General features: G+C 43.2%; 1 protein-coding gene across 1 annotated transcript in view; it reads left to right on the top strand.

Annotated features, from left to right (window-relative positions):
• LOC126383583 (inactive phospholipase C-like protein 2) overlaps positions 1 to 24,965 on the top strand; it is a 33,196-nt gene extending 8,231 nt beyond the window's left edge. The window contains exons 2-12 of the mRNA XM_050034117.1: positions 5,379 to 5,480; positions 5,694 to 5,843; positions 6,013 to 6,173; positions 7,769 to 8,237; positions 8,385 to 9,599; positions 9,728 to 9,977; positions 10,088 to 10,374; positions 11,957 to 12,160; positions 14,930 to 15,005; positions 22,638 to 22,747; positions 22,954 to 24,965. Of these exons, the coding sequence (XP_049890074.1) occupies positions 5,379 to 5,480; positions 5,694 to 5,843; positions 6,013 to 6,173; positions 7,769 to 8,237; positions 8,385 to 9,599; positions 9,728 to 9,977; positions 10,088 to 10,374; positions 11,957 to 12,160; positions 14,930 to 15,005; positions 22,638 to 22,747; positions 22,954 to 23,136 (3,207 nt within the window). The 3' untranslated portion in view covers positions 23,137 to 24,965. The remainder of the gene's footprint in view (positions 1 to 5,378; positions 5,481 to 5,693; positions 5,844 to 6,012; positions 6,174 to 7,768; positions 8,238 to 8,384; positions 9,600 to 9,727; positions 9,978 to 10,087; positions 10,375 to 11,956; positions 12,161 to 14,929; positions 15,006 to 22,637; positions 22,748 to 22,953) is intronic.
• Positions 24,966 to 25,831: the final 866 nt, after the last annotated feature.

The following is a 25,831-nucleotide window of genomic DNA, read 5'->3' as shown; positions in this document are numbered from 1 at the left end:
TGAATGTAAGCTCGCTAATGAAGGCCATGCTGGTGCCTAAAGGCAAATATCCTGTGCAGAGGCTCTGTGACTGCACGCATTTAAGACGCACAGTAATCTGTTAAAGAGCTTCTTGATTTATTTCTCTCCGTCCGTCCTTTCCCCATCTTTTTTTTTTCCTCTTGTTAATCCGTGTACTTTTCTAAAGTTTCAACTTTCTGTGATGTCTCTCTGTCATCTTGCGGATCCTTCCCCTGATAACTGCATCTAATCTGCTCTGCCACACTGTCTCCCACATTTCTCTCGCCCTTCATCCGTCCATCTGTCCCTACAGTTCAATCAGGCTCGATGTCCTTCCAGGAACATCAGTAATCTCATAGCAGTGTGTATTCTCCAAATTTATTCACAGTAATCTTTTTGTATTTCTGTCAAATACAAACTGGCAGATGAAAAAACGTATTCTAAATACTATTTTTCTTTTTTAAACACAGCTGCACATGATGCATAGTGATGATGTAATGCATCTATTTGTGGCTATGTAAGATTATTAATAATGTGAAGATGGGGACACAAAGTAATTTTGTTTTGTCAACGTAAATTCATATATTGATGTAATCATGTCTTGCAATGTATTTCATAGACAAAACAGAGGTATCACTTATGTGTCTAGGAGTGTGGAGTGGCCAAGTAATGTTGACTCATGTTTTCGCCTGCTATCTATCACTGTCCCTTTTGGGTTTTTGTTTGTTTGTTTGCTTTTGAGTAAAAAAAAATTTTGGCTTTGCTGGTCCTGCCCCAACCTAGGGAAATGTAAACATGGACTCTTCCTGTCTGCGTGCCGAAAAAAGTTTCATCTGATTTTGCGGGAAATCTGACCTAGGGACTGGCATTAAAGGTATACTATGCAGGTTTTTACTAGAAAGCAATATATAGACTCATACACAAGTAAATCCCTCTCAATCATCACTTATGACGCGCTAGAAGTGTGTGTTATTTCTGCAGCGACTCTGCCCTCTGCCTGTATTTTCTTAATAAGAAAATACAGGCAGAAACGACCTGAACACAGAAAATAAGGAGAAAATAAGACTTATTTTCTCCTTATTTTCTGTGTTCAGGTCGTTAATGATCGGAGCTTTATAAAAAGTAATGAACACGTGCCAGACCGTGAGCAGCAAGCATCCAAGAAACACAGCATCGAAAAATAATGTAAGCCGAAATGGAAATCATGAATGAATCTGGGGCTGGCTTTTAATTTCGCTTTCGCTGAAGAGCATATTTACAGACAGTAAGTGACAATCCTGCACAATTTGTCTTTAAGAGTAAGTATATAGATATAGATAATTCGAGCTGATGGTCTCGTTTGGCATCAGTATGAAACTGAGACTGTTTGAAACTGTTTGAGACTATTGAAAATTAGGAAATAAAAAGGATGAATGAAAGTTTATCTCTCGCTGGGTTTGAATATGTGTCAAACCTAAATAGGGGCTTCTGTGTCAGTACAGTGACACCCACCCTTACTATGTTACTGTATCAAGAATCCTTTCTTTCTTTCTTTCTCTGTCCTCTGTGCTGTCACTTCACTCGGCTCTCAGTGGAGCCACAGGAAGCTCTCTGTGATGAGCTGACAGGCGGCTTCCTGTTTTGAAGCGCAGTGGTGGTTTTGGAGACTCATCTTCCTCTCTGTCAGAAAAACAAAATGGGGCTTTTGTGACGGCGACATACAGTACATTCTGACAGAGATTAAAGTAAAATGGAAAATTTTATCAGTGAGGCTGAACTTGGTTTGTTTGTTTGGCAGTGTGTGTGTGTGTGTGTGTGTGTGTGTGTGTGTGTGTGTGTGTGTGTGTGTGTGTGTGTGTGTGTGTGTGGTTTGAGTGCGTGTCTTTTGTGTATAGAAAAATCAATACATTTACCGTTGTATTTTATTCATGTGTTTATCTACTACTCGGGTTAATCTGTGGCCTCTCGTTTTATCTTGTCAGGATAATTCATTCAGAGTCTTCAGTGACGTCAGCGTTGTTTGGTCGTGTCTGTCTCGCTATCAGTAATTTATGTCGTTGGCCAACAGAGGTGAACGTGCAGGATAGCCTCCGCACATGAGATAATTGAATCCCAACTGTTAAACAGGCCACTGGGAGAATCCTGGTGTTTCCCCCGCTGCAAACACAGCTTGTGACAGGCACATACTGTCCATTCTTTGTTTATTATTCTGGGGTGATGTGTTTGTTAGTGGTCACAAGGTGTATGTATGTCCATGGAGACCAGGTTATTTATATGGAGTTTTCTCACTGGGTAATGTGCACTGTGATTGGCCACACGGGAACCATTACCGCTAATGTCACACACACACACACACACACACACACACACACAGAGGAAGAGATATAGATTGAGACCAGCGTTAATCTCCGGTGCCTGTCACTGTGCTGCATGAAAGGAAGGAGGGAGTGTGACTGATTAGGGTGGCACTGTGCGCTCCTGTGTGAGGGCGCACGTGTCTGTATTTGTGAGTTTAGTCAATAAGTGTTGGCTCTGCGCCTCGTTCTGCGTCACTTTGGGAATTTCCCATAAGCTTTCAGATTCAAATTCAGTGCTGTTTTCAGTAAATGTAAATAAATGCTGGTGGTGGGCTGGGGTTGTATTAAAATCTTTCTATGTGAGGTTAAATTTAGGGGTGTTTTTGAAGCACTCCAAAGGGGGCAGCTTTTTAATGAGACCACAAAATCACTTAAATCCAAGTCAGTGTTTTATTTTGTTAATGGATTTCCTGCCACCTTTTATCTTTTGAGGGCCTAAAATTGACTGCCAGAGCTCTTCCTTTTTGCTGTCTTTCAGAGTAAGATTAAAAAAAAAGGGGGGGGGGTCTTGCAGGAGAGACTTATGTCTCTCTGTCCACACCCCTTCTCACTCCCTCTATCATACCCCAAGGCACCGGGAATATTTTTAGAGCGCTGCTACCACCCTCCCTCGCCATGCCGGCTCAAAAAAACTTGTCGCCATTGGAAACACTTCTCCGTCCTAATGAGGCGACTCTATGAGGATTTGTGATGGTTAGACGCCCTCCCTTCCCTCTGAGGGGAACCTTTTCATCCTCTGTGAATTGTGCTTCCCCCTCTCTCACGTGTTCATTCATATTCTTTAGATGAAACATGGCTCATGATCTTTTTTCCTATCTCTTTCTTTCTCTTATCTCGCTTTGCCTTTCATATCCCCCAGATTTCTTTCATATGAAGGGTTCCCTCCTCTCCTCGCTTATAAAAGATCCAAGTGCTCTTGAGGCTCACATGAACTCTTATTTGAATGAAATCAGAGATATGCTGATGAGTAGATGTTAATCAGCCTCTGATCAGTGTTCACAGATGTTCATTGTGAATATGAAAATGTTGATCCGTGTACTGGTGATCAAATTGAACTTCATAAATACAACAGTTGAGCTTTATGTATTTGTCAATGTCCGAGCAATGGGCAGCAGGATTTGAGCTACCATTGAGGATTAGATGTGCACTATATTTGTATTTTTCTAAAATTTGCATTGATTTATTGATTATTTATTTCAAAAGCAAATCAATTATCTGAAAGAAATCAGAATTTTACCATGGACCAGTGACACTCAAATTACAGCCTGCAGGACAAATCTGGCCCGCCACAGGACTTTCTAATTCACAATGAAAATAAACTGATTCAAACTGGGGACGCTTTTCTTTGAATGTAAAAAAAAAAAAGGTGCCAGAGTGCATAAAAAATAATCAAAATTGAGCTTGTCTATTAAAAAACACAGAGGTTCGGGCCCCGAGTGTCCTCAAATCCTAGAAACAGCCCTGTGTACACCTGAGCTGTGGGGACATTTTCAAGATGAAACAATGAATCGATTAATTGGAAAGATAAATGGCAGATTAATCAGTAATGAAAGTAATTATTAGCAGCCAGAGGTGTGGACTCGAGTTAGATGACTTGAACTTGAGTCAGACTCGAGTTACAAATTTGATTACTTTAGACTCTGCTTGACAAAATCAAAAAAGACTTGCAACTCAAGTTGGACTTAAACAGCAGTGACTCGTAACTTCACTTGGACTTGAGCCTTTTGATTTGAAAATAATTGATACTGTACCCCGACCCCAAAGATTAAAAAGCATATGTGAAAAGTGCGCCACGAATGAATTCATTTCCATTTATTTATTTCCTGAATCAACTATTCACTCCCAGCAAGTCGACACTTAGATCCACTTTGTTTGAACTAATCCGATAGCGTCCAATCAAGCTGCAGGAGGGAACCATACACTAACATTACATTACTTACTAATTGAAAAAAAATGATAACAAAGATAATTTTGTTTGCGTACAAAAACAACATGGTGGTCACCAAAAAAAGGAATGTGTGCAAAAAGTGCGGGTTGAAACTCCCACAACATGTTTCAACAAATAAATTAAAATTTAAAAAAATATTCATAATTATTGTAAATTGAATATGTTATTACCTGTTTGTTAAAGTGGCATTACATTTATCGAAGAGTGCAATATGACTTGGGACTTGTCAGTCTTGACTTGGGCATTAAATTCAGACTTGTGTGCAAAAACTTGCAGCCCTAATGCATCTATATGTCATGATATTTTGTATTTTCATAAAGAAAATCAGAATCTCACCAGAGTGTGTGCAGTAGAATGACATTTTGATATTTACACTCTATTTTCTTTATTACACTTGTGTTTAAGATTTGCTCACCTGCTTATGATATATACAGTACATTAGTATATGGAGTATGTGATCATCTTCAATCACTCTATTTAGGATTGAATCACCTGCAATTACGACATCCGGCTTATCCTGCCTTAGATTAGCTTCAATTAAACCTTTAATTGGATTTTATGTTGACTCTAATACAGCCAGAATTGAATAACGTTGCCCACATATATGCTCTTATCTGTTAGTGTAAGGTTCTCTGTGGGGGTGACATCTGATCGGTCAATAAATCAGATGGATGAGCTGTGATGGTGAGCTCAGATAAACTGATTGGGTCTGCAAGCGTCGTTGCGGTGGGGCAGAATTAGAATGCTGCTGCCTGCTGCCTCTGTCTAGTCAGGTATGATTAATGGTGTAATAGTGAAGGGCAAGGGCAAGCAAAGGCTTTTAGCATCAGGAAAAACAATAACAGATTGGAAGGAGGAGGCTCTGTGTAGTAGGCCAAATAATCTGTGTTTATATATGGTTATATAAGATGACATGCCTTTTAATCCGCTGAGATCCATTCTGGATGGAAAAAAATGTTTGTCCTGCCTAAGCAAAGAATACTCTTCAGAGGGATAACTGACTGTCTGTCTATTTCTTTCAACTCATTTGTCTTCTCCTTATTGCACCCCCCCTCCCCCCTCTCTGTATCCTTCCTTCCCTCCCTCCTCATCAGGATGGGTCACGTGCCGGTCGGGAGAGGAAGAAGACAGTGTCCTTCAGCAGCAGCCTATCAGAGAAGAAGATCAGCAGTGCTGCAGACTGTATCCACTCCATGGTGGGTCAGCCACAGTGTAACCCTTTACATAGACTATGCATTTTGCACATCTGCATTAAATATTTAATGTTAAGCGCATGCATCAAGGGTTTCTGGTATATCGCAGGGTTTTGAGCCTGTCAAACATTCAACAGAGCTTGTTCAGAGGGCTGATGGAGTGATCTCTATACTGAAAGTCAGTTGGTTAAAGCTTCATCCATATCTCGCTTGCAGGTTGAGGGGAGTGAGCTGAAGAAAATCCGAACCAACTCACGTGTTTACCTGCGTTACTACCTGCTGGACGCAGGCCTTCAGGCTCTATGCTGGGAGCCGTCCAAGAAGGAGTCAGACAAGGCCCGCATCTCTCTGGCCTGCATTCGAGAGGTCAGTGTCCAGAGAAAAAGCTTTATGGATCAATCCTAGCTCACTTTATTAGTGACCTTACTGATTCTTCTAGACTCAGGCAAAGGAAATAGCCTGGACCATATGGAAGATGACGGTTGATTTGTTTTCATTGTATCTGATGGGGTTTTTTCCATGTCTCACATTCTAGGTGCGGACAGGTCGTAACACAGAAACCTTCCGCACCAGCGGCGTTTATGAGCAGATTTCAGAGGACTGTGCGTTCTCCATCATCTATGGAGAGATGTATGAAAGCTTGGACCTGGTGGCCAACTCTGCTGAAGTGGCTAACATTTGGGTGACTGGCCTGAGGTATGGCACAATAAACAACCAGTAGTGGTCTATGGAGCAGTGTGTAGGATTTAGTGGCATCTAGCAGTGTGGATTGCAGATTGCAACCAGGTGAAACTTCTCCTATTTGCCAAGCAAGAACCCCAGGTTAGGATTCCTTCAGTGGTCATGTTTCAGGAGGTTTTTCCCGGGAGCTGAATTATCTGCAGAGGTCTCTTCCTCCCCAAAACAAATGGGCCTGGTGTTTAAAACCAGTAAAAAATACAAAATAAAGCAGTTTCACATTAATAAAATCAGTGTTTTTCATACACTGTTTGGCTCATCACGGAGGGTCTGCTAACTACAGTGGCTGACATGAAAATGCAAATAGCCCTATGTAGAGCCAGTGTTTGGTTTGTCTTTTCTGGGCTACTGTAGAATAATGGCAGACTCTGCGGACAAGGACCCGCTCCCTATGTATATTATATTATATTCCATTTCTGCCAATATATCCCCCTAAATCCTACACACTGGACCTTGAACTAATTAAATCAAATGAATGAGAAGGATGCTATTTCACATAGGTTGAGCATTTGTCAGTTTTATTCACATAGCCCAAAATTACAACTCATAGATTTGCCAAAATAATTCAACAGGGCTCACTCCCTATTACTGTCGTTCTTTAAAAGCACTAATGCTCATACTCATGTTCTTCTTGTGTGTTTTGAACATACATCTGTGTTCTGACTGACATGAAGATAAGGAGATATGGATTAAAATTCAATCTGTGGTTGAACTAAGGTTTGTACATATGGGGTAGGCTAGGCTAATCTAACTAATTTAGTTCGGACTTTAATGTCAGTCAAACAGGAATTATCTTGTGTCTTAAAGCCAAAACACACCACCGCCAAACACTGCACGTCAAAAAGGTCACTCCTGTTATTTTCTATGTATAACCCCACATGGACTAGGCATTGCAGAACTCCACCTCTCACTCCCTGCCTATACTTCCCGTTCCTTGCTGTGTGTCAGAGAATGGATAAGGAGAGACTAGCTGTTGAGGTTGACAAGTATCCCAAGCTATACGACCCACAATCCCATCATTATAAGACAATGGCGAAAAAAGATATTGCCCGGCGAGCCATAGTTTTGGAGATTGGCTCCTCAGGGGAGAAATCATGTTTAATTAATAGGTGTCCACACATGATTTTTAAGTTAATGCAGAGGTGGAAGAAGTACAGATCTTTCAGTAAAAGTAGTAATAACTGGGTGTGGTCCTCTGTTGACATGCTGCAGTGCAGCGCTTCCTATTTGACATCCGGCACTTGAAATGCGGCACATGACGTGTGTAATGACATGCCAAGGTGCTGCGGTGACAGTGTTGCTTTCAGCTTTAGGCTCTGCTTTTTTCTCCTGTATTGATTGCATTGTGGTGAATAGTGAGATCTTGGATGATTTCTTTGTCGAGTCCTTTGAGAAGTGCTTGTGCTGAAGGGCTATGACAGTAAATGTGATTTGGCTTTAAACTGATTTTACTACTGCAGTGGTTGTATTGTATATAAGTGTCAGCAAAATACTTGAGATGATAATGCATATGTTTTTTAATGCAGGGAAATATTTTGTCCATCTTCTTCCAGGTATCTGATGCAGTATGGGAAACATGCCCTGGACATGCTCGCCAGCAGTCAGGACAGCCTTCGTCTTGGCTGGCTGGAGAAGTTGTTCTCCTCTGCTGCTGATTCGGGAGGACAGGGAGATATGGAGGAAGGGATCTGCTTGCAGTCAGCTGTTAGGTTAATACAGAGTGTGAACCCTGGGGTGGGCAGCAGCAAAGTGGAGCACAGGTTTAAAGAGCTTCAAAGAGTTAGGGAGAAGATGTGTGGGCTTACTCTAGATAATGAATCAGGAGTGAAAGATCACGGTGAAAACAAAAGACTAATAGCAAGAAATGAGCAAGTCACCAAGCAGGAGTTCATCGAGGTCTTCCATGACTTTTGCACACGTCCGGAGATCTACTTTCTGTTGGTGCAGTTCTCTAGCAACAAGGAGTTCCTGGACACCAAAGACCTGATGAGGTTCCTTGAGGCTGAGCAAGGCATGGCTCAGGTGGGTAACACAAATTAATCAGGCATACAGATAGAAAACAAGATAGGTGTACATTCACAAATGCACCCTCAGCCTTCCCGTACTGTCATTACAACCTTGTCCAAATTCTCCTTCTTCTCTGTTCCATTTTCTCACTCTCTCCTGCAGGTGAGCGAGGAGACCAGCCTGAAGCTCATCCAGTCCCATGAGCCATCAGAGGAGGGCCGGCAGCAAGGATACCTGTCACTGGACGGCTTTACCAGCTACCTCACCTCAGCAGAGTGCCACCTCTTTGACAGGGAGCACGACACTGTGTGCCAGGACATGTCTCAGCCTTTGTCTCACTACTACATCAACTCCTCCCACAACACCTACCTCATCGAGGACCAGTTTCGAGGTCCGTCCGACATCTCTGGCTACATCCGTGCCCTTAAAATGGGTTGTAGATGTGTGGAGGTGGACGTCTGGGATGGCCCTGATGAGGAGCCGGTGGTGTGTACTGGACACACCCTCTCACCACCACTGTCCCTGCGTTGTGTGCTAGAAGCAATTGGAAAGTTTGCTTTTGTGGCCTCGCAGTACCCATTAATTGTATGTGTTGAGAACCACTGTTCACCTCAACAACAGAGAGTGATGTGGCAACATCTTGTGAGGATACTAGGAGATAAGTTATACACAAAACCCCCACATGAAGGGGAGTCATACCTACCATCGCCGCATGCCCTAAGGCATCGAATCCTGTTAAAGGGTAAGAAGTTGGGGCCAGGTCCTGATGGGGAGGATGGGGAGGTAAGTGAGGAGGATGAAGGGGCAGAGATGTGTCAAAGGATGAAAGCAGCTAACAGTGGAGGGGCAGGAAATGAGAAGGACGTGGTGCAGAAAAGTGTCTCTTTCACAGTTGTCACTCAGTGTAATCCTCTTCATCTTCTTCCCAAACGTTTCCAACTCTTGAAGGAGCTCTCTGACCTGGTAACTCTTTGCCGCTCAGTCCGCTTCATTGACTTCCCAACTTCATCCAAATGCCAGAAGCCTTGGGAATTGTGTTCCTTACATGAGTCACAGGCCGTGCGTCTCGCTGGCGAGAGCCCTGGCGACTTTGTCAATCACAACAAGCATTTCCTGTCACGGGTATACCCCAGCCCCATGCGTATTGACTCGAGCAACATGAACCCTCAGGACCTGTGGAAGTGCGGTTGCCAAATTGTGTCTATGAATTTTCAGACAGCAGGACTGATGATGGACTTGAACACGGCCTGGTTCAGACAGAATGGGAGCTGTGGTTATGTTCTGCGGCCAGCCATCATGCGGCAGGAGGTGTCTTATTTCAGTGCCGACACCAGGGACACGGTGCCTGGGGTGTCTCCACAGCTGCTGCATGTGAAGGTGTGGTAGAATAATGTGTAGACCCCAAGATACGTGAAAGTTGTATTACACTGGAATAATCCTCTAAACTTATGACTGTGTTCTACAATCCATTAAGTGAGAAACCTTTGTGTTGATCCCTCTCCTAGGTGATAAGCGGCCAGAACCTGCCCAAGCCAAGGGGCTCAGGGGCCAAAGGGGACGTGGTGGACCCCTATGTGTATGTTGAGATCCATGGCATCCCAGCTGACTGCACGGAGCGCCGCACCAGGACGGTGACTCAGAACGGGGACAATCCCGTCTTCGATGAGAGCTTTGAGTTCCAAATCAACCTGCCGGAGCTCGCCATGGTTCGCTTTGTGGTGCTGGATGACGACTTTATAGGGGATGAGTTCATAGGTTGGTGTCAGGGTTAGAAGGGTGACTGTCAATGGACTCAAGCAATTCCTGTTATTGTCATATTTCTTTGGAATACTTTGAAATGAACTGCGATCTCCCTGCTACCACAGGTCAGTACACCATCCCTCTGGAGTGTCTTCAACCAGGTTACCGACACGTACCGCTCCAGTCTCTAACGGGGGAGGAGCTTCCCCACGCCAAGCTGTTTGTCCATGTGGCCCTGACCAATCGCAGAGGAGGGGGAAAGCCTCACAAAAGGGGACTGTCTGTGAGGAAGGCCCGCAAGGGGAGGGACTACACAGCTCTGAGGGACTTGGGGGTCCGAGCTGTGGATGAGGTTTTCAAGATGGCTGCTCCTCCGCTAAGAGAAGCCACTGACCTGAGGGAAAACATGCAGGTGAGGGGCAGTGCCACTAAATATTTAGCTTGTTGGTCGGACAGCAAACACGACTCGGTCAAAACCTATTGAATGGCTAGATCTTGTATGAAACGATAAAGAGCTTTTAATGTGAAACAGGAAGTGGTGGCATTCACTCAGTCACAGACTTTGATAAAAATAAAATAAAAAAAAAGACCAATATACTTTTTACACACTCACACACCAGAAGAACCTGTTTTTTCTGGAGCTGTAACTACTGATCATTTAACACAAGCTCTGGTCGGTGATGTCTCGCCATGACTGGTGGAGGCTGTGCAGCCATCGAACACTATCACAGCCAAGTTTTGCCAATAGTGATGCTTTGTAAAATGTCTTATGAGTGCAGATTAATCATCCGAACCAACTAATTTGTCTATCTACCTCTAGTTATGGGTTGTTACTAAGATGGCGACACTTGTTTCACTCTCTCCTCATAATGGTCGTGGCACCCGTGTCGACATTGTAACGTGTTATATTCAATAACAGTACTTGTGTGTCATACAGACATGGCTCTTCCTCAGACAAACTGATGAGGTGATCTTCTCCATGCTCCATCGGAAAACTGCCATTTCAGCTGCTAGTTACTAGCTAGCTTGCTAATGCCACCATGCTTTTATTCTAACGTTACAGTGGTTACTGAAAATCAGACAAACAAATTGTCACTCATCTGATTATAGCAATGTACTTTCCTATGCTGTGACAGTAGTGTGTGGATAAAGCATTAAGTTGTTGAATTTTACTCATGTAGCGGCTGGCTAGCTAGCTTGCTAATTCCATCATGCTATCAGGCTACACTGTGTTTATAAGGCCGGCCTCGCACATGCATTTCAGCCAGAAATGTAAAGATGTCATGTTGGACGCGAAGATTTAATCGTTTTCTTTTTTTAAAAATACATTTTTTGCTTTATTTGTGTTCATTTTAACTACATGTGGAGTAACATGGTTATTTTATGTCTCTTGATTGTTGGCTTTATCTTGGAGTTTTGAAATTAAACAGTGATGATTATATATGCAACTGAAAAGAAAGAGGTGAAGGACTGGAGCTCGTGACGCATTTTCTGCCATTGTTAAAAGCTGATCTAACCTTTATGTGCCAGGCAGCAATTTGGTCTGTGGGTGCTTGAATCACCCTGGGGGAATAAAAACAGTAATTATACAGTATGTTCCATCGGTGTGGTGAGACTGTTGGCACTCATGTCTCTTGATTTCTTCCATCCGAACCGGAGCTGCTACAACAGCACAGCTGCAGGAGGGAACTGCAGGGGAGCAAATCAATAGTCGAAGGAAAAGACAAATAGCTCTGTTGCAGGAGTGGTTTTTGATTACCTGTTTGTGTGTGTGTGTGTTTGTGTGTTTGTGTGCATAAGAGACAGTGAAAGCAAATCATGTGGAAGACAAAGTGGAGAAGAGATTTCACAGATTTTCTGTTTATATTATTTTGATTTCATTTTGTGTCTGTGTCTGGTTTTTCCATCAGTTAGGAAATAAGAGAGATTGTGAAAGGCTTTTTTATGTTTTCAAATTTTCAGATGTTTGTTTGTCCTCTTCTTCTCGTAAACAGAACTCTGTAGCACTGTTCAGGGAGCTGTGTGGGGTGTCGGCGGTGGCTAACCTCATGCAGTGTGTCCTAGCTCTGGGCTCCAGGGTGTCAGGACCAGACGGGGCACCTTTACTACTGTTTGACCTCCGGGACCACTACCCCACACTGGAGCCTCAGGGCCCCCTGCCTGATGTCCTTCGCCGGGTCGTCTCTACTTATGAAATGGTGAGGAAGGAAGAGAGTTAATATGCTTGTGGCTTTCCATCGTATGAAGGAACATCTCTGAAATACATCATAAGGAAGGAAAGACCAAACAAAAGCAGCAAAGATCACAAATCAGTGAACCACCTCCCATCTCCTGTCTACTCGACCTAACAATGAACCCCCCCCACCACCCCACCCTTGCAGACAAAAGCTTCCTTTCTAACCGATATGTTCACAAAGCGGGCGCTCATTGTTATGTAGCAGACAACATTCCCATTTTTTTCCTAGCTTTAACAAGGCTCGTAAACACATCGGCGACATCCTCACCTTGGCCTGAATCCACTGCGTGTTTCCACCCAAATAAACTGAGGACTTTTCATCGACCGAGGAGAAAGTTATTTAACAGACTTTATTCATTTAATGATGTCTAAAAATAAACCCAGCCTCCCCCGTGGAAATGAATACAAAGAGAGAAAGAGGGAGAGAGAGAAAAAAAGAGGGCAGAGCGGTCAATTGGTCTGTTAGTGGACTCATCAAATGGTCAATACGGCGGGATGAATCAGTTTGTTTGGGTGGGTTCAGGTTGCTCGACTGCAAGGATACAATGTCAGGCTTCCTTACTTTCATATATTACTTTCAACATATTTTCCCTTAGTCTCCATTTTTCAGCCTCCTCTTCATCCCTTCTTTTACCTTCCGAGGTCCCACCTCCTCTATTTATGCCTCCGTGCCAATGATAGCATGTGGCCGGAGGCATTATGTTTTAGGGTTGTCGGCCTGTCCGTCTGTCCTTCTGTCCCATTCTTGTGAACGTGATGTCTCAAGAACATCTTCGGGCAATTTCTTGAAATTTGGCACAACTGTCCACTTATCTTAACAAAAAGTGATAAATTTTGGTGGTTAACGGCCAAAGGTCATAGTCACTGTGACCTTGTCTGTCTCATTCTCATGAGCACGATATCTCAAGAAGCCCTTGAGGGAAGTTCTTCAAATTTGGTACAAACATACTTTGAATCAAGGATGAACTAGTGCGAATTTTGTGGTCAAAGGTCAAGGTCACTGTGACCTCATCCATTGCATTCTCATTGACACAATATCTCAAGAACGCCTTGAGGGAATTTCCTCATATTCAGCTCAAACGTCCACTTGGACTCAAGAATGAAGTGATTAGAATTTGGTGGTTGAAAGACAAAGGTCAAGGTTACTATATGGTCATTGAACATGTTTTTGGCCATAACTCAAGAATTCAAGTAGGTAAAAAGTCAGCTTCACTGTGACATCGTATTGTTCTGCAAAAACACTTTTCTGGCCATTACTCAACGTCATATCTCGGGAACAGAAGGGGAAACATTTGGTCAGGTGTCCATCTTGAAACTGTGCTGATTGTATAGATTTTCTCTGCTGCCGGGGGGAAGATGTGTGTGAAGTATCCATGTTCTCACAGACATGGATGTAAACTGTGTCTGCAACTTGAGGGGTTTGCGGAGGCCTACAACTGCAATTCTAGTTTTCCTTCTGGGTCCTCTTGGACTATGGACAACCACCTGTATGTGGTTTCAGTGCAGCTGTGTTTCAGGATTCTAGCCTGCCCTGTCATGTCAAAGTGTTGCAGTGGTAAGCAACAGTACACCCCCTTTTATCACTATCTGTCTGGCCACTGGCTCTTTTTAAATTGATATTTGCTCAAAGTGCACTTGTTAGTGTTTCATATTGGATATTCCCCAGGAGTCTCTTGGGTTTAGATGATGGACAGTCAGTATGAATTGCCAATTTAGAGATACTGTCCAGAGAGCATATGTGGTGTGTGTGAGTGTGTGTGGGTGAGGGAGGGAGGTTTTTGTAGCCAGGAACAGGCTATAGTGAAGACAAATGGATCCGTTTCTGGTCTTATTAAGTTATGATTAAGGTTTTAGCGTATAAACAGTGACACTTTAATTTAACCAGGGTTGTTTGTCACTGCTCTGCAACTAGCATCTGCGTAGACCTGTGACTGTCTATTTGTGCATTAGCGTGTATGTAAGAACGTGTGTTTGTGTGTGTGTGTATGTTTAGCCACTTCCGTTTCCAGCCAAGCAGATCAGAGTTGAAAAAGCTTGCTGAATACCATTAGCATAGATTTGAATGTCGTTCGCCTGGATTCCACACCTCAATCCTGATGCCTGGAGGGAGAGTCGGAGAACAGGGACAGGAAGTGCGGATGAGAGTGTGTCTGTGTGTGTATGTGTGTCTTACTGAATTGGATCTGGCCAAATTTATGTACTGTAGTTAATCCCTTATTTGTGGAACAGTGGGTTTTTTTCCCCACAGAGGGGTCACGTCCCAGTCAGGGCTTGTGAGAGGAAGTGCCGAATTAATCAGGCTGAAGAGACTCATGTCATTCCTGTGTGTGTGTGTGTTTGTGCGTGTGGTCATTACTTTGAAGGAGCTGTCACATTAGTCTCTGTGGGTGCCTTTACGTGCATGTCTATATATATGTCTACTGTGCACTGTGGTAAAACAGCCTACAGTGTGAACCTTAATTGGCTAGTTCAGTAATTTTAACAACCGCCAACATATGCAAAAACTTCACGTGTGTTCATTTCATCATAAATATTCACCTCCCGTGTGATTTGCACCCATTTAATGTGGAGTAAATTGTGTTCTTTTACAGCAGACCATAAAACAGCCTGTATATATGCCTGTATATGTGATTTACACACAAAAACAAGATGGGAAAGGGGTTTATGGTGCACTACAACTGTGTGTGTATGTGTGTGTATTTCACACTAATATATGTTCCCCTGTCTGCAGATGGTCCAGGCGAGCAGAGCGGTGATGGAGCTCTCTGATGGAATCGCCGACAGGATCCTGCATATACAGACAATGGGTGTGTAGGTGTGTGTGTGTGTGGGTGTGCTTGTGTTGGTGTGTATATGACATGCTGCTACGTAGAGCGTGTGTTACGATGTGTGTGTAGAGACCAGGCAGTGCCTATGTTCCCAGTCCGCTCATGACAACTCCCACACAGCCTCTTAACCACTGCTGTTATCCACACTGCAGTGGCTGCCTTTGTCATTAATGTAGCGCCCTTCCTTTTTATTTCCTTTCCGCCCCTCTCCTCTTCCTTTCCTTTTTGTGTTTCCTTCCTAGTTTTCTTCACTTTCCTTTTCTTTCCTCTAATGCTCGCTTATCTTGCTGTATCCTTTCTTTTCCTCTCATTCCCTCTCCTCTTATTTCCTTTCCCTTCTTTTCCTCTCCTCTCCTCTCCTCTCCTCTCCTCTACTTTCCTTTCCTTTCCTTTCCTTTCCTTTCCTTTCCTTTCCTTTCCTTTCCTTCCCTTTCCTTTTCTTTCCTCTCCTCTCCCATTCCTTTTTGTGTTTCCTTCCTAGTTTCTTCACTTTCCTTTTCTTTCCTCTTATGCTCTCTTCTCTCGCTGTATCCTATTTATTTTCCTTTCCTTTCCTTTCCCCTCCTCTACTTTCCTCTCCTCTACTCTCCTTGTATCACATTTCCTTTCCTCTCAATCTCTTTCTTTTCCTTTTTCCTTTCCTTTCTTTTTCCCTTTCTTTTCCGCTCCCACTCTCCTATTATCCAATTTCCTTTTTGCTCATGCTATTTTCTCTCCTTTCTTTTTAGTCCTCACGTCTTTGTGTCCTCTTTCCTTTTTCATTTCCTTTCACCTCTCTTCCCTTCTCTCCTCCCCNCTTGTATCATCTCCCCTTTCCTCAATCTTCTATCCTGTCATTTCCTCTTGTGCTCTGTCCTCTCCTCCCTTTTTATCCCCTTTTCATTTATTTCCTTTCCTTCCCTTCCTATCCTCCCATCTCCTCTCATTCCTTTTCTTTCCTCTTATGCACTGTCCTCTCCTCTCCCACCATATTTTTCCTAACCCATCCTCTGCAGACATCTGCCTAATCAACAGTGTCACACGAGGTTAAATGAGTCTTTTTACTGGCCCAGTTCATCTGTATGTTTTGGATGGAGGGGATTTAAATTGGCCGTGCTCCCACCATCGATCACCCTTCAGTCTATTAAGTGAAGGGCACCATATCTGACTGGGTTATATCATTTCTGTAATCTTTGGCAGAGGTTTGTTTACTTCAGCAGGGCCCCCCTGGGTCATCTGACATTAGTCAGCCAGACTGTCGTCAGAGTGGCAATAAACAACCCACAAACACACCAACACACACATTTTACCCGCATCCCCTCCTTCACCCCGATTCAGTCTTCAGCTGTCACCCAGGAGACACAGTGATTGACATTTGGAGGTGTTAACCACTGGCTTGGAGAGAAAAAATAAACACATTAGCGTTATTTATAAGATTCTCTGGTTGCTGGCTTTTAAAAAGCTGCATTTACAGACGTCATGAATTTAAAAAAAAAAAAAAAAAGACTATTAGGACATATATTTTAAGCATCTTTGGGTTTCATGAGTTTGTGGGTTGAAATACGGTCAGCTTTTAAATATCGCCCTTGAGAGAAGCATGAATAGTAAAGAGGAGACAAAGGAGAAATTAAGGTGAACCTGAGGTGAATTGATATTTCGAGAGGAACATGATGGTTCAGTTGGGGCTATTGTGGAGACAGAGAGTGCGCTTGACGGAGATGAATGTTGTTTACAAATTTGCACTCTGCTCCACTTTGCTCCCAGACAACTCATCCCATTCTGCACTGAACTTTATTTTAGGTTTTCCAGAGCCAGTGCGTTGCTCGCTGATCAAATAATCTGTGACATATTCATCTGTTTTGTAGCTCGGACTGCAGCGGCGGCCAACCGCTGCTGAGATACCATCAAAAACCATCTTACATTGTATCATATACTTTTATTTCACATGTGATCACTTGTAGTATTAATAGAGTGAGATTAAATGTGAGATAGTGTAGTCTGGTGCCGGAACGTTCTTCTGATAAAGAGCTGCTGCAGAGCCCGAGGCCCAATCTCACGAACAAAGCTCTTCCTGTGTGCACAGAGGAAAGATGGCAATCAGGTGATCCCAAGGCATAGGTCCTCCTCTAAGTCTTAGATGAGGGGGTGGGCAGCGAGGAGGCATAAGCAGGTCACTCAGAGGAAGCCACGGGTTGGCTTGTGGCAGAGATGGATGTCTGAAAGTTACATCAGAGCAGAGGGTTGAAACGGAGAGGAAGAAAAAAGCTGTGGGAAGATGGCAGAGAAAGATAGCTGGAGGCAACGCTGGGGGGAGGACAAGAACACCAAGGGAGAAGAGTCAGTGAATCTACCTTGGTATTAGGATGTGTTGGTGTGTAGAGGTGCGGGTTCATCCAATTAAAAAAACACTTATTTGCTCACTTTCTCTTTGTGGTACAGCCATGCAGATAGTTCTGGTTTTATTTGTCCAGGTTTTGATATATCTGTCTCTTTATCACTTAAAAGAAAGAAAACATTTTCTCTCATGCCTCCGGTGAAGGAAGAATCCAAAAATGTTTAAAGTTCTTGATAAATTGAAATGCATGGGGTCCAGATTTAACAACGGCAAAAATATCAAAACATCCATTTACAAACCCTTACGCAACTCGTGCAGCATAATCCATGTCTCATTTATCCAGTGGTATGCTCAGTACTTCCCAAACAGATGGCCATTTTGACGGGGAACTGATCTAAAAGTGAAAATAATCCATGCTCTCTTCAAAGCCAGACTCCACTGACAAAAACAGTAATTTTATATGCTGAGCATGGGAGCTGCTGGTCTACCACTGCCTCCATCAGTTTGTTGCGTGACTTTGGTGTTCTAAAGGATTAGTTTGGATCCAGCAAAGTCACACAATAACACAAACAAACTACCAATCTAGGCAGCAGTGGATCAGCAGGTCTCGGTTCAGCAAGGTAAAAATTACTGTTTGTGTCAATGGAGTCCAGCACTGAGAGCATATATAAGTATTACTTTTACTTCAGTTCCAGATCAAAACGGGCCGTCTGTTTAGGAAGCACTGAGCATATGACTGGATAAATGAGACTTGGATTATGCAAGAGGTGTGTGAAAGTTTCTTAACAGATGCTGTTACTATACTTGCCCTCTTGTGACTTCAGTTCATCAAGAACTTTCTCTGTTTTCAGAGTCTTCATTTAGGGTGGAGTCATGTAAAAGAAAAACAAAGTTTTCTTCTATTCAACGCCACATGCAGTAACTGATATACAAATGGTCATTTGGGGGGTTGACGTATTCCTTTAACACCAGGCTGAAAGGCTGTGTTTTGCTGCCGTCGCTAGTCTCTACACGCAACAACCACACCCATCAGTGATGTCACAGCACTCTGTTTAACCACTGCATTAAGCTGAGAAGGTAAACCACTGGAAGTCAGATGACAAACAATGTTTCATGAGGGGGTCAACGTTGCTCTCAGTCATGTCTTTCCACGGACAATACCCTCATCACTCTGTATAATCTACACAACACACCGTGGCTCTATTTCTTTGCTAGAAAGTAGCTCCAGTGAAAGCAGGGAATATTCAGGTCAGTGGTTCATCCAGAGAAGTTCCTGGAAAGAGATGCTCCTGGGCAAGTCAAATCAGTCCCACTAGAGGTACGTGATGACACCCAACCAATACTCGATTTGTGAGGCCAATATTGATACGTGAAAGTTAATTTTTTAAAATATGTAAATGACCAACACACATTTTCCCATAAAAATTGGCTACTAAAAAATGGTGACCAAGTTATGTACTGAAATGGGTGTGTTACAGTTGAAAATACATTTGAAAACTAGCGCTGACTATTTTGAAATCCCCTCACATAAAGTGGGAGTGATAAACGAAAATGTGAATAAACATAATGCATGAACATGCTTCCATACAGAGCGCGAGGAGTCATTGAATGGTTTGATGATCAAGAGAATGATGTGAGTCATACGCTATGGCCTTCACACCCACCTGCTTTTAATCTGCTCTCCACCACCGTCATCTAAACACCAAATAAGGGGATATCCTTTGAAAGAAGGATCTCTTTATCTTGTATTGCTGGTGAACAGACCCTTTAAGATCATCACTGGGCAGCTGCTTGGGCCCTGACCTCCCATCTAGATATATATAGATTTCACACCTCATGAGATGCGAATAAATATATATGCCTGGTTATGTCTTAATGACATCAGGCTGGGCGTCAGATCCTTAGGTTTTCTTTTCCCCACCACAACTGCTCAGAGGACAGGAAGTGAAGGGGATGCACTTCCTGCTACGTCTTTTTCTGCCAGCCCTTAAGGTTGTTTTGGTCTCTGGATCAGGACCCGTTTCTGTGTGTGTGTGTGTGTGTGTGTGTGTGTGTGTGTGTGTGTCCCAGTATTGGCTTGGAAATAATGTTCCCTCCATTGGCTTCACTTGGTTTCACAGGGAAATAGACACACACACATTACAGTGGCACGTAGGCTTTGAGTTGCCTAGCAACCAGGCGGTAAAGGTTATTATTCAGGCAACTTCTGTAGGTGTGTGTGTGTGTGTGAACGTGGAGCAGTGACAGCGTATGTGTGTGCAGGTGTGTGTCCGTGTTTGCAGACGTTTAGTGACAGAGACAGGGATTATGTGTGAGGAATTGTTAAATTATACTTGCATCCAATCTGTTTACTCTTTTCTCAGCGTGTGTGTGTGTGTGTGTGTGTGTGTGGTCCAGAGCTTGGTGCGTCTAATGTCTGGGCTCTCGTTGATGGCTCACAGTGATGTGTGCCCCGTGTTAACCCACTTCCGGGTTTCCATGGTAACAGTGGGACAGTGGCCCGGGGCGGTCAGAGGAAGCCAGACACACAACACAACTCATTGCACATACTCTAACTAGCCGGCGGCCTGACTTCTATGACGTTCTCTCTCTTTCTCTGTATCCTTCTTCATCTGTCTCTCAGATTTTCCATCCATGTCCCATCATTCCTTTGCATAAGCTCATCCTTTGTTTCCGCTACTCTCTCTGTGAAATCTGATGCTTACATTGTGCTTCCATAAGTAGAGATTAATTAGAAGTGTACAACAATTAATTGAGGGCGGCAGTGAAGAAAGACTAACGATTAGGCCCCACTGAAGTGAAGCATCTTCATTAAGCACAGGCCCATGTGAAGACAGGAGATAGCGCAGGACTCCCCAGAGTCTGGAAGCTGGTGTTGGTGGAGTAAAACCTGCAGGTGGATGATGGAAACTCGCAGACAGATTGGTTTGGCAGAGAGAACACTGATCAGAAACGATGATATCAAAATCTGTGAATCAAAGGCAAAAGACGAGAGAAAAGATTTCCCTGCAAGTGTGTGTCCTGCAGTGTTTGGAAGCCAGAGAGCAAAGCCATACTTCTGAACACTGGATTAGGCACACAGCATTGCATTTTGACATTCAGAATATTATTCAGCAGTCATGAATATTGACTCGTCTATTTTTGTGAACAATGTTTACTGATCACAGACACACTGCGAGAGACCGGCAAATGACAACGTTGCTCTACTTCAGTTTGTTCGACAAAGTACACAAGCCATCATCAGCCTGTTTTCACAACCGTGACTCATTGTAGTTACATATTTCTTAGGGGCCAATATTTATTCTTTTCTGATTTCAGAGTGTACACAAAACATGGGGCTGGTCAAAAGTGTGGTAGGAATGAACGTTTGAATGACGTACTTTCTTAGGTCCATTAGGAATGTTCACTATTGTGTAATGTGTGGTGGTGGTGATGGTTTGTCAGTGTGTGTGGTGTGTGGGCTTCGGTACCTGACGGAGATGAGGCCAGTGCGCTCTAAGGTTTAACTGATGAGTACACAGAAAACAAAATCATCCCTCATCCCTGTGTCCCTGTTCAATTACAGCTACTCTCATGGATACACTGTTGTTAGGTAACTACAGTAGCTTTATTTAAAATGGGGCAAGAAACCCCATCACACCTTTAAAGTTAAATTATATGTGGTCAAATTAGCACAACATAATATGAAAATGGTGTATCATTGCGGACACAGGTCTGTGGTGGAACGGGAGGCTATACTGCTAAAAGTCACTGCATCAATGGATTGTTCACCTGAAATCAGAAATAACTCAGGCTATGCCAACTGTATTTGAATATTTCATTGTCATAACTTGTGAATTACATAATACACGAAGCAAATGATAAGACAACAGAGCAGTGGCGCCACCCTGATACAATCATAGGCCCTCCAGCAAAAATAATTTTGGTGTGTTACGTGTTTGGTGTTTTTGAACTTGACTAGGCTTGTTCCTAGTAAATGTTACTTGCAATCAATGAACTCCTTTTATTTAGATATTTTTATTTGTCTTTTGAAAGGAAAAAGAACAATGAACCACCTAACACATGTATGTACAGATGTAGCAGTACGAGGGCTGTACTCGACTCAGCATTAGGTCAGTGGAATCAGATTCGGCCGTTTAATTCAAATATTCGATGATTCGTTTTTTTCCATATAAAACTTTAAAGTTTGACTGGACTCAGTGGGTCATACAGTGTTACAACATTATTTGCCGACACTAAATAACCAATAAAAGCCAGAGACTGTGTCGTATTACGTATCTGTGAGCTGTAAATTGACCACTTCCAAGCAAAAGAGTTCAGATAGTGTTGTTTCAGAGGCTTTTGGTGCAAAGCCTCTCTTCCTCCAGGCCGCTCCAGGCTGCTTGACTTGAAGCAATCTCAGTCAACTGAGGGGTCTCCAACTGACGACTTTCAAGGGGCAGCCCGAAGCGGAGCATCAGATAATTAGTAATATTCAACTGTAAAATAAGAAACCAAAGTATATCAGTGTGTGATTCCTTGACTGCCATACTGACCAGCTCCTCCACGATGTTGTGATTGCAACCATTAATGCAAATTTAGCCAATCCCTGTGAATTCAGCGTATCAGTCAGCCGCTTCTTGCTTAAAGGGTGTAAGGACAAAGTAAAGCTTTTTCAGGGTTGGTGTGAGTTAGTTGGGACCATATTATGACATGGTCCGATGTTGGTTGCTGCTGTTGTGTTAGCTCGTGCTAACCATATAGAGAGCAGGAGGAGAGCGACTCATGCTTCGTATGGCTACAACAGCTGAATGTTGGCAATGATTGTCAGTGATCAGCTGTTGGAAACATGGAATGCACACAATAATCGTCTCTGGATCTAGAACAGCATCGCAACTATTTTTGCATTTTTTTTACCCACAATTGCATTGCCAAAAAAAAATGAGTATAAACGTCCCAACATGCATCACAAACTTTTTGAAAAGCTGCCGTGAAATCAGACATTTCAGGGTTGAACAGGGTTCATCCTCTGGAGATCATAAATATTGCAACAACATTTCATGGTAATCCATCCAATAGCTGAGATGTTTCAGTCTGCACAGTGATAGACTGAGTGACTGACATTGCCATTCATTAAGCTACACTGCTAGCATGGCTGTCAATAAAAATACTATTTTGGATGGTACTTGCATACAATTACATCTACACAAGACAACATGGATGATTTTGTTATCTGTTGAGACAAGTTTGCCAAGGTATGATTAAGTACAAAACATCGTTCTCTAACCTGCTGCGGTTGTGTGTATTTTCGGCTCTAGCCATGGAGTTTCATGAGAAGCTGCAGAGTCTGGCAGCAAAGGAGGGGCTGAGGGGTCGCAAGGTCAGTCGGGCGCTGGAGAGTTTCAGCTGGAACATCACCATCCTTAAGGTCAGCAACACACACTCACTCATACACTCACAAAAACCCAAACAGCCCCAGGAGAAGACCATTAGAACATGTTTTGGCCTCTAGCTAGTTGCTCATCTTTTTCAACCTCCCTCCCTCCCTCCACTTCTACCCTCTGTCCTCATCTCTCCTTGCCGCCCTGTACTTCCTCGTGTCTCTCCTGATTTCCCCTGTTTTCTCTCTCTCAGGGTCAGGCTGACCTGCTGAAGCATGCCAAGGCTGAAGTCCAGGAGAACATGAAGCAGGTCCATGACGCTGCTTTGACTGGAAACCTCACCAAAGAGAGTCTAGGGATAAGAAGGGTCCGCTCTCAAACACGACGAGGCCAGGATGACAAACCCAATACGAGTGCTAGAGGACCCTCGGCATAGCAAGCAAATGAAAGAGGACATGACCAAATTGCCATCGTAGCTGCTGTGACAAACCCTTTCCATGTTATTAAAAGTTCCAAGGTCTTACTCCGCCTTAGTGTCAGACTTTCACAATGCTATGGGAGAGCTATAGCGAGTACTGTGTTTTTAAAAGAGAAGAACAGAAGAGTTGATGAATGTAAAAGTCTTCAAAATGCAGCCATTGTCCACCCACCTCTCGTGGATGACACTCGAGAGCCGCCGAAGTGCAGGAGCGCTGCTGAGAGGGGACGAGATAAATGACACCGGGTGGATGAATGTAGTTAGATGTGAAGCCAAGGTTGAGTTGTTTGTGCTGCATTAAACTGTAAATACAACAAATGTCTATCAACCTCTCCTTATGTACAATGTGTCTGGAAGAGGGAGGAAAAAAATTGTCATTTTTCTAGCACAGTGTGCGATGACTCAAAGCTCAGCCAAAAGATGTTTCAGATCTTTTGAAAACTTTTTGAAAAACTGCCACCTCCACATGTTAGCAGCTTGTGCTTTATGCTATCGTCTAGCAATATCGAGCAAGGATTCAGACACAGATCACACGTTCTTGATTATAGAAATGGGAGATTAGCAGGAATCTGTGGATGTTTATGGTATTGTAACATTATATATGTTGGACCAGTGCAGCCCCTTTATATCACTCTTCACCTTATCTCCATTAAAGGGACAGTTCACCCTCAAATCAGAAAACCTGCTGTGCTATTTGTCGATCTAGATTGCTCTGGTGTGAGTTGCCGATTGTTGGAGATATCGGCCGTAGAGATGTCTGCCTTCTCTCCAGTATAATGGAACTAGATGGCACTTGGCTTGTCGTGCTCAAAGGGCCTCAAAAATACATTTGACTCAGCAGCAATGTCTCTTTCCAGAAGTTAGCCAAGATAATCCACAGACCTAACCAGCCAACCGTATCACTGTGCAGAAGGTAGAGTGCGTCTACTCGTGAATAAGAGGCTCATGCTCGTGACAGCAGGAGATGAAAACATTAATGGTGTCCCCCTTGGCTGAGCTGTAATGTTAGCTAGCTCAGTGGTGCTAGGTGAGCTAGCAGTAGATGCACGCTTCCTTCTGCACGGTGATACGGATAACAGGTGTGGTTTGTCAGACAAAAAGGAAGGTAACCAGGTCATGATTTCTGTAAAGAGACATTGCTGTTTTTCAAATGTATTTTTAGGCGCTTTGAGCACCACAAGCAAAGTGCCATCTAGTTCTATTACACTGAAGAATAGGCAGACATCTCTACAGCTGATATCTCCAACAATCTGCAGCTCACACCAAAACAATCTAGAATAATAAACAGCACTACAGGTAAGAGGCAAAATATGTTAATTTGATGTTGGGGTGAACTGCCCCTTTAAGCATTTGTAGGTCCTGGATTACTACTTCTCATCCAATCACCTTGAGGTCCTTTGTCTTGCCACGAAACCCCCATTTTACCCTCTAAATATTGTTGTCTCACATACAGTATTCTATATTTTTGTATTTTCCTGAAGCCCTTGTGCTGATTACACCACTGTTACCCATCAGATCAACTCCAGACCTGTAAATGTCTGTCTCTAGGGAACAAATACTGTTATGTTAAAAGTGCTTACTTTGTGTGCAAAACACTGTACAGTATTTTACTATGTAATTCCGATCCTTTTGCTGTAAAGAATATTTTACATAAGTTATTGATCCTGAATGAAACATTCCAGTTATCAGTGCAGTGGATGAGGCTCGACCTGTTCGGCTCTGTAAAAGGTTGCAGTTCATGATTACCTTTCTTCACAGTCGGGATGGAAATAAACTAGTTTTTAAATGACTGATGGCTGCGTGTCTGTTACTGCTTTGTCTCTGATGTGCATTCATTCATACTGACACAAGGAGCCAATTCTACAGTTGGGGAACAGACTTAAGGTGTGGATAAAAGCCTCTAATCAGCCCCCCATTTAAAGCTTCACTGCCCATCAGGGTTTAGGGATCATAGTTTAAATCAAATCAGAATTTATGTATGTATGTTAGACTGAACATAGATTTCTTAAACTTTTGAGAAAACAACCTCAGCATAGTCAGTTTTGTGGCTGTTCTGAGGCTTTAAATCGTATCATGTGATCTTCATCAGCAGATGGAGCTTGCTGAGTAGTTGGGGCAGCAGCTCTCCCTTCTGTCCTGGCTTTCCATGTTTTTCAGGGAGTCCCACAGGGCCTTGAAGTCCAGGTGGTCCTGGTTATCCTATGAAGGCCACACTAGCAGCTCCAAGGATTGCAATATCGGTCAGTCCATTGCTTTGGTCCAGACTGAAATATCTCAGCAACTATCAGGTGGATTGACATGAAATTTAGTGCAGCCATTCATGGTCCACAGAGGAGCAACCTTCCTTTCTTCTAGCGCCACTATGAGGTTCACATTTGAATGCCACTGCAACAATTTCCTCAAAATTTGCTACAGAAATGTATCTTCCCCTCACAATGAGTTATAATAACTTCCTCTAGTGCCATCATCGGGGCAAAATGTCAGTTCATCCTCATTTCAGTTCCTTGGTTTATGACTTAACATCTGCAACTAATGACAGTCCCAGCAGCCTCAAGCCTTTTGGTTTAGTGCTAATTAGCTAGCATGCTAACTACAGGAGCTTACTGTGCCTTGGTACAGGCTCACAGAATGGTCGGCATGGCTGTAGACATAT

Source organism: Epinephelus moara, chromosome 22 (assembly GCF_006386435.1).
Source record: "Epinephelus moara isolate mb chromosome 22, YSFRI_EMoa_1.0, whole genome shotgun sequence".
In the NCBI taxonomy this organism is placed as follows: domain Eukaryota; kingdom Metazoa; phylum Chordata; class Actinopteri; order Perciformes; family Serranidae; genus Epinephelus; species Epinephelus moara.
Note: the sequence above shows the minus strand (reverse complement) of the source record. Positions and strands in the feature narration are given on the sequence as shown.